The sequence below is a fragment of the Mus caroli genome, unplaced genomic scaffold (assembly GCF_978045245.1).
Source record: "Mus caroli unplaced genomic scaffold, Mus_caroli_1 scaffold_8, whole genome shotgun sequence".
In the NCBI taxonomy this organism is placed as follows: Eukaryota; Metazoa; Chordata; class Mammalia; order Rodentia; family Muridae; genus Mus; species Mus caroli.
Window position 1 is genome coordinate 121,524,988 of NW_028227263.1, and position 8,966 is coordinate 121,533,953.

Genomic DNA, 8,966 nt, shown 5'->3' on the forward strand with positions numbered 1-8,966 from the left:
TAGAGATTCCTATATTCTAATTACATAGCAAAGTTAATTCAGAGCATATCCCTCAAGGTCACCAAAGGCTCATCTTGCCTTCACCTTATTTGTCCTAAACTTTTTGCAAACTGATATTAAAGGTCAGTCTGCAGCAGATCGCCATTGGCATCCAGTTACTTCTAATTCTTATGCATTGGTAAAATGGAAGGACCCCCTGACTAACGAATGGAAGGGCCCAGATCCGGTTCTGATCTGGGAAAGAGGCTCGGTTTGTGTCTTTTCAGGAGATGAAGATGGAGCGCGGTGGCTGCCAGAGAGATTAATTCATCAGATAAACACAGATCCTGACTCTTCTGGTAAGTATCATTCTGAAGACTAAACTTCCTCTTGTGCTTAGAATTCAGCTGGTTAAGGAAGCTCCCAGAAATGCTGTTTTCCTCTGAGCCAACTCCCCTCAGGAGGCCGGAGAATAGCCTTAGCTTTACAACTTGCAACTGAATAAAATACCTGGACTTCTCCAAAAAGAAAATTTGCATTGCTACTTTCTCATTGTCTAGATCTTTTTCTTTTTTCAAGCAGCTCAGTCTACATTCTCTAGCCGGACCAGCAGGCATACCTTCCCTTCCCCCAAGGGCACGCAGGTGGCAACTGTTATCTTCTTTCCAAGGACATTCTAGCACGTGGCTTTCAGTCTGAGATAGAATTTAGATTTACCAAGAGAGCTAGGGAAGTAGAAATTTCAAATATTTACAGAGATTAGTTCTTATTTTGATAGAGATGGGCTTAATCCCTTAGCTGGCCTCTGGCTTTTCACCCTTGCTGTTACTGCAAGGTGTCCTTAGTTCCTCAGGCTATGGGAATAACAGGGATGAGGAGGAAAGACTTTCAGCTCCTATTTTAGCCACAAATCGTGGTGTTACTAATGACATGATTCTTGTCTAGGCCTTGCTAAATCTGAGGTTGACAATTCTCCTTTAGGAGTTGCACAGTACTCAGAGCTGTGCATACTGGCTCGTGATCATACAAATACATTATGGCTACCGCTTGGTGCAGAAAATTACTGTGGAGGAAGGTCCAGCTTGACCATTTCTGAGTTCCCTGTGCGACATACTCGGTTTAAAATTGGAGGTTGGTATATATATATATATATATATATATATATATATATATATATATATATAAATATATATACCTAAGGCTCTGCCTCCCCCTCCCCAAAAGGTACCAAGAGCCACAGGTGTGGGTCGTGATAGCACCCACGGGAGGAAAGGTCACTTTCCCACTGGATGGTCTAGGCTTCTTTGTCAAAAATCAGGTGACCATAGGTGTGTGGGTTTAATTCTGGGTATGTTCAATTCTATTCCATTGATCTACATCGGGTCAATGTCCACCCAAGCCAAGGTTAAAGGCCCACTCATCTACGGATGAGAAAATCATTTGATCACCTCAGTTAAGTGTTGCCTTATTAAACTTAATAGGGGGGGAGAGAGGTTGGAGACTGTACTGTTGAAAGGGCAGCCCTTCACTGCCTCCCACCCAAATAAAAAATCCAATTGGCCTTGTACTACGGAGCTGGTCTTAACCCCCCTTCTCCCTGTTTCCCTGCCTGTCATCCAAAATTGTGGAGGAATATCAACTCAGTGTTATTCTTAATATAGTGTATTTCAAATTTGTTCAGTCAAACTTAGTCAGGGTTCCAATGCCCTACTTAAAATGCAACCAGGAAGTTACCTATTCAGCACTAATTAGCATTATAATCTCAGAGCCTACAGCTCAGCACTATTCTGTTAGTGGTTTACTAGGACAATATGGACAGTCCTTGCCAGATACAGTTTACCATTATAAAAGTTAGGGAATCCCATGGAAACAGGTTTTTTCTTTAGCCCTAAGAACTCAGGCAGAACTATCGAGCATAGATAAATTTTTTTTTTGCCTCAGGCCAGCCTTTTCTTTTTTTCTTTTTTTGTTAACAATTGGGAGGAGATGTAGCCTCCCCACCCCCAGCCTGGGACCTGCTGGCTCAGGGGTGGAGTTTCCTGCTCATTCGTTCTGCCACGTCCACTGCTGGACCCTGTTGCTTTGCTGCATTGGAGCCACACACATGTTCTTCCTGCTACTGGATGAGTTACTTGGCGGGAAATCGGGTTCCCTCCCCCTTCCTTTATAACTGAATGTCGGAACTAGTAAAGGAGAGCTTTGATCAGAGACTTGGCTCCTTTTCTTTTTTCATCCCATCTAGTTTCCTCTCTTTTCAGCTCGAGCTGCCATCCTCAGTTGAACCGTTCATGTTGCGGACTGCTGGTCGGGCCGCAACAGGACTTGAGCATTGTACAAGGAGATAAGAATGGGTCAATTTGCATTCATCTATGTGCTGACTGCCACTTGAGCCAGCACTGTTTGTTGAATATGCAGTCACTTTCTCACTTGATGGTCTAGGCTTCTTTGTCAAAAATCAGGTGACCATAGGTGTGTGGGTTTAATTCTGGGTATGTTCAATTCTATTCCATTGATCTACCTGTCTGTCTCTATATCAATACCATGCTTTTTTTAAATATATATATAACTTTGCTCTGTCATATAGCTTGAGGTCAGGGATGGTGATTTTCCCAAGAAGTTCTATTATTGTTGAGAATAGTTTCTGCTTGTTTGGATTTTTTGTTATTCCAAATGAATTTGAGAATTGTTCTTTTTATTGAACTTATTTAGAATTTTAATGGGTATTGCAGTGAATTTGTAGATTTCTTTTGGTTAGATGCTCATTTTATACTGTTACTCCTTCTAATTCATGAGCCTGGGAGATCTTTCCATCTTCTGAATCTTCCTCAATTTCCTCCATCAGAGAATTGAAGTTCTTGACTGACACATCTTTCACTTGCTTGGTTAGCATCACACCCAGATATTTTATATTCCTGGTGACTATTGTGAAGATGATCATAAACTTTCAACAAAAGTTACCAAGTGAGATGAGAAAGAACACTGCATATTCAAAGGAAAAATCTACCAAGAGAAAGTATCAATTCTGAACATCTATGCCTCAAATGCAAGGGCATATACATTCATAGAAGAAACTTTACTAAAGCTCAAATAACACATTGAACCCCACACAATAATAATGGGAGACTTCAACATCTCACTTTCACTAATGGACAGGTCATTGAGACAGAAACTAAACATAGACACAGTGAAACTAATAGAGATTACAAACCAAATGTTTTAACACATATCTACAGAACTTCCACCCTAAAGCAAAAGAATATCCCTTCTTCTCAGCAACTCATAGTACCTTCTCCAAAATTGACCATATAATCAGTCACAAAACAATCCTAATCCATTACAAGAAGATTGTCATAATCCCATGCATACTATCAGATCACCACAGAATAAGGTTGTTCTTCAATAACAACAAAAACAGCAGAAAATCAACATACCCATGGCAACTGAGCAAATACCTACTCAATGATGACTTGGTCAGGGATGAAATAGAGAAATTAAAGACTTCCTGGAATTCAAGGAAAATTATGACACAGCATACCCCAAATTATGGAACACAATGAAAGCAGTACTAAGAGGAAAATTCATTGCACTAATTTTCCTCATAAAGAAATTGGAGAGATCCTACACTAACAACTTAACAGCATACAAAAAGAAGCAAACACACACAATAGGAGTAGATGGCTGTAAATATTCAACCAAATAGAAACAAAGAGAATGGTACAAAGAATCCATAACACTAAAAGCTGTTTATTTTTCCTTTTTTTGAGAACATCAATAAAATAAATAAACTGATAGCTTAACTAACTAACTAATAACTAACTAACTAACTAACTGGCCCAAAGACAGTGTTGAACTTAACAAAACCAGAAATGAAAAGGGAGACATAACAACAGACTGAAGAAATGCAAAAAACCATCAGATTCTACTACAAAAGCATATACTCAACAAAACTGAAAATCTAGATGAAATGGATGTTTTTTTGAGACAGATACCACGTACCAAAGTTGAAGCAAGAGCAAGTAAACTCTCTAAACAGGTCCATATCCCCATAAGGAAATAGAAGAAGTCATTAAAAAACTCCCAACCCTAAAACAAACAAACAAACAAAAACAAAAACCAAACCAAAACAAACCCCAGGGACAGATGTCTTTAGTGTAGAATTCTATCAGACCTCCAAGGAAGAGCTAATACCAACACTCCTCCAACTATCCACAGAATAGAAACAAAAGGAGCACTACTTAATTCATTCTATGAAGCCATAATCACTCTGATATCTAAACCACACAAGGACCCAACCAAAAACGAGAACTTAAGGCCAACTTCACTTATGAATTATCAATGCAAAAATACTCAATAAAATTCTTGGAAACTGAATCCAAGAACACATCAAAATCATCATGTACTATGATCAAGTAGGCTTTATCCCAGGGATGCAAGGTTGGCTCATTATACAAAATCGATTAAGATAATCCACTATATAAAAACAAATTCAAAGAATAAAATCACATGATTATCACATTAGATGCTGAAAAAGCATTTTACAAAACACAAGTCACCTTCATGTTCAAAGTATTGGCTAGATGAGAAATTCAAGGCCAATGACTAAACATTATAAGAGCAATGTACAGCTAATCAACAGACAATATCAAATTAAATGGAGACATACTAGAAGCTATCCCACTGAAATCAGGAATAAAACAAGGATGCCTTCTCTATTCAATATAGTACTCAAAGTTCTAGCTAGAGCAATAAGACAACAAAAGGAGATCAAGGGGATACAAACTGGCAAAGAAAAGATCAAGGTATCACTGTTTGCAAATGATATGATAGTATACATAAACAACCCATAAATTCTACCAGAGAACTAATATACAACTGATAAAAAGCTGATAAACAACTTCAGCAAAATGGCAGTATGTAAAAGTAACTCAAATAAAGCAGTCAATTTTTTTTATTAGATATTGTCTTCATTTACATTTCAAATGCTATCCCGAAAGTCCCTTATACCCTCCCCATACCCTGCTCCCCTACCAACCCTCTTCCATTTCTTGGCCCTGGTGTTCCCCTGTACTGGGGTATATAAAGTTTGCTAGACCAAGGGGCCTCTCTTCCCAGTGATGGTCGATTAGACCATCTTCTGCTACATATGCAGCTAGAGACACAAGCTCTCGGGGTACTGGTTTGTTCATATTGTTGTTCCACCTATAGGGTTGCAGACTCCTTCAGCTCCTTGGGTACTTTCTCTAGGTCCTTCATTGGGGATCCTGTGCTCTGTCTAATGGATGACTGTGAACATCTACTTCTGTGTTTTACAGGCACTGTCAGAGCCTCTCAGGAGACAGCTATATCAGGCTCCTGTCAGCAAAATCTTTGTTGGCATCTGCAATAGTATCTGAGTTTGACACCTATTATTATTATTATTAATTTTTTTTTTGGTTTTTCAAGACAGGGTTTCTCTGTATAGCCCTGGCTGTCCTGGAACTCACTTTATAGACCAGGCTGGCCTCGAACTCAGAAATCTGCCTGCCTCTGCCTCCCGAGTGCTGGGATTAAAGGCGCATGCCACCATGCCCTGCCGACACCTATTATTCTTTTTTTTTAAAAATTTTTTTTACATATTTTCCTCAATTACATTTCCAATGCTATCCCAACAGTCCCCCATACCCTCCCACCCACTTCCCTAACCACCCATTTCCATTTTTTTGGCCCTGGTGTTCCCCTGTACTGGGGCATATAAATTTTGCGTCTCCAATGGGCCTCTCTTTCCAGTGATGGCCGGCTAGGCCATCTTTTGATACATATGCAGCTAGAGTCAAGAGCTCCGGGGTACTGGTTAGTTCATAATGTTGTTCCACCTTTAGGGTTGCAGATCCCTTTAGCTCCTTGGGTACTTTCTCTAGCTCCTCCATTGGGAGCCCTCTGATCCATCCAATACCTGACTGTGAGCATCCACTTCTGTGTTTGCTAGGCCCTGGCATAGTCCCACAAGAGACAGCTATATCTGGGTCCTTTCAGCAAAATCTTGCTAGTGCATGCAATGACACCTATTATTCTTAAGTAGAGGGAATCCACATAAATATATACACATCCAAAATACATATACAAATAGAAAAAGTGCCAAAATATTTCTTTGTTCACAGGAATAAGTACCACAAGTCAGGGTTCCAGTTTCATCACATGATAGCTATAACCACTCCAGATATTTATCTTGTGGGCCCTGCTGTCTGTGGTCATTTTCAGGCAGCTGAAAAGGTTAGAGGCTTGATTTTAATCTGAGAAAACAATTTTGTAACTGGGGAAGCAACTGACAGAAAGAGTAATAACTTTGCCTCCTCGTTGTACTATTACCTTTTGTTTCCTGTCTGACAGGCAGGTGTTTCTGATGACTGGAAAAACAGCTTGACCACGGCCCAGAGTGAAGAGTTTGCCACGATCTTTCAGGGGAAGATGTTCATTTGGATGTTGGCATCCTCCCTAGTCCTGAGATTATACCTCTTAAGGCTCTTGATCATGAGCTGTCTTTGCCTCTTTTCTTCTTTATTCTAGATGTATTGAGCAGTAAGTAGTGTGAACCATGACTTGTTCATGCAAAAGATGTTTAACACATATTTATGGAATAAAATTCTTAATGGTATTAATAAAACTGCCTTCTGTGTTTGGCATTTTTCAGTGACTCTGGCTTTCAACAGCTGAATAGCACAGAACAAGGAGCCTTAGGATCTCTGAAGATCAACAGTAAGGGAGAAATTGTGGGGAAGCCTGCAATAAAAACTTCACCAACATGCCTCACAAAGAGACGAGAATCTATAAAAAAAGTTTGAAAGATGGTACAAATAAAATATAGAAGATAAAAGCTAACAAATGTGACCACCAGCATCAGGATAGTACGGGTTGCTCTGGTCTCAGCTTGGCCTCTGGGGTTCTGATTGGGAGTGAGGATGTGCTGCATTTGCTGGTGATGTCTATGGAGGAGAAGTACCATGGAGACACTGGTCCAGACCATGATGCTCATGAACATGGCATCATGGGCAAATTGCAAGAAGATGATGCCTACACTGAATCCAGAAGTGGAACAGAACAACTTGCTTTTAGAGCCATTATTATTATCTGTTATCTGTGGACCAGTGACTTTAATTGGAATGTGGATGTTATTTAAGACACTGAAGAACCAGTAACTGTAACAAGAATAACTTGCCATGTTTGTGACACTTGCTCTGAGTATAAGTTTTCCTTTATTAACAGGAACAAGAGTGACAAACTGATGGATACTCAGGACACAGGTGGAACACAAGTTTATGCTTCTTGCCACCAGGCGAGTGAAGAATTCTAATTTACATTTGAGGTCACTTAGAGGATTTCTTGGAGCAAAAGCCATCATGTTGTTTGGAAATATAGTGATCAAGAGAGTCAAGGCATTGGTCACAGCCATGTGGCTTAAAATCACCTGTCTGGGCCTCTGTTGGGAACCAGTCAAGACTGGATAGAAATTATGGACAAATAGACAGACATTGGCCACAGTTCCAACTCCAAACTGGCAAAGCAAGAGGATCTGAAGAGTCACTTCCTCAGTGGTTTTCAGGGATTTATCATGAGCAGACATAAAGAGGCCTTTATTCAACTCTGGAGTGATGATTAGGCAGGACACTGCTATCCTCAGGGGTCTGTTCTATTGTCCATGCTTATCAATTGATTTGGGATAATTTCTTCTCTTGATAAGTGAGACACTATTCTTTCACAATAAAGGAACTTTGCCTGGAGAACAATATAGGGACAGTAACTCAGAATAATATTTTATACTTATTGAATCACTCCTGCCTCGATATATTTTGTATAGCAACTACATCTTTATGATCACATAGGTCAATAACCTACACAATAACACACATTTTCACATACCATGGGCTTTTGATTACGAATAAAGACAGGAAAGAGACTAGTATGAGTATGTAATTCCATCATCAGAATTCAATACAATTAGGAGGGGAGGATGCTGCAAATGGCATGTAAATTAATAAAAATCACTTAATCAATAATAAATTAAAGAGTCCTTCATCAGATTTTGGCATCAGAATTCAACATAATTAGGAGAGAGAAGAGGCTGAAAAAGAAATGAATCTTAATCAATAAAATAAATTAATCCATAAAAAAGAAAAGAAAAGAAAAATACACCATAAAATAATTATGAAAATGTCCTTATATTAAAGTAACATGTTTAAAGTAATGTGTATGTTAATAACATGTATGGTTACATATAGCAATCAATAAGGTTTGGAAACTGAATTCAGTTGTAGAATATTAAGTTGTTGGCTTTTGAGAAATTTTTTATGCTAATCATCCACACAACCAAATATGAAATATTTGTGATAAATCCACCTGTGTTCTAATCACACAGATGAACATAGGTTTACATATGTATCCTCCATGTGAAAAAAACCAACTGCAAACAATTTACATTTATTCACAATTTTTCTGATCTTAATTTTTGGTCTAAAATGCCAGGTGCCAGAGTCTTACCTACATCATCTCTAGCTTCCTGCCAAAATTATTAACACAATCAGTATTATACCCTTTGCAAGCTGATGCCTAGTCTCCACTTTACTCATTTATTTGTTTTCTATAGGAACATGAGGGCCTCTACCCACCAGATAAAATTCAACATCTCACGTGCATAGGTTACACTAAATGCTGTTTTCTGCTGAGTACTATTCTAGGACACAGACATTTCATTGAGATGAAAGGAAAATATTTACCTATTTGTATTAAACTGCAGTCTTATAAAAGAAATAATGGTTCATGTTGGCTATAGAACACAATTTTCACTGAAGACAGGAGAAAAGAATTCTAAGCAGAAATCTATGGTTGAAAGAACCCCACCTTCTGTGCCACAGTCAGGATGAAGATGCTCATCTGAAGGCCAGCTGCAGAGCCCAGCTCTTAAAGAATCATATCTCATAGTGCCTGTTACATTGAAGAATTCTCTGTGTCACTCT

At 38.9% G+C, this 8,966-nt stretch overlaps 1 protein-coding gene across 1 annotated transcript; it reads right to left on the bottom strand.

Annotated features, from left to right (window-relative positions):
- Positions 1-6,658: 6,658 nt before the first annotated feature.
- On the bottom strand, positions 6,659-7,606 carry LOC147003384 (vomeronasal type-1 receptor 4-like). The gene has a single exon (XM_085842053.1). It carries the CDS (start codon positions 7,574-7,576, stop codon positions 6,659-6,661), a length of 918 nt encoding a protein of 305 aa, XP_085698179.1. The 5' UTR covers positions 7,577-7,606.
- Positions 7,607-8,966: the final 1,360 nt, after the last annotated feature.

Excerpts from the sequence above, each read along its gene's own strand:
- LOC147003384 (XM_085842053.1), bottom strand. The coding sequence starts at position 7,576 with ATGTCTGCTCATGATAAATCCCTGAAAACCACTGAGGAAGTGACTCTT.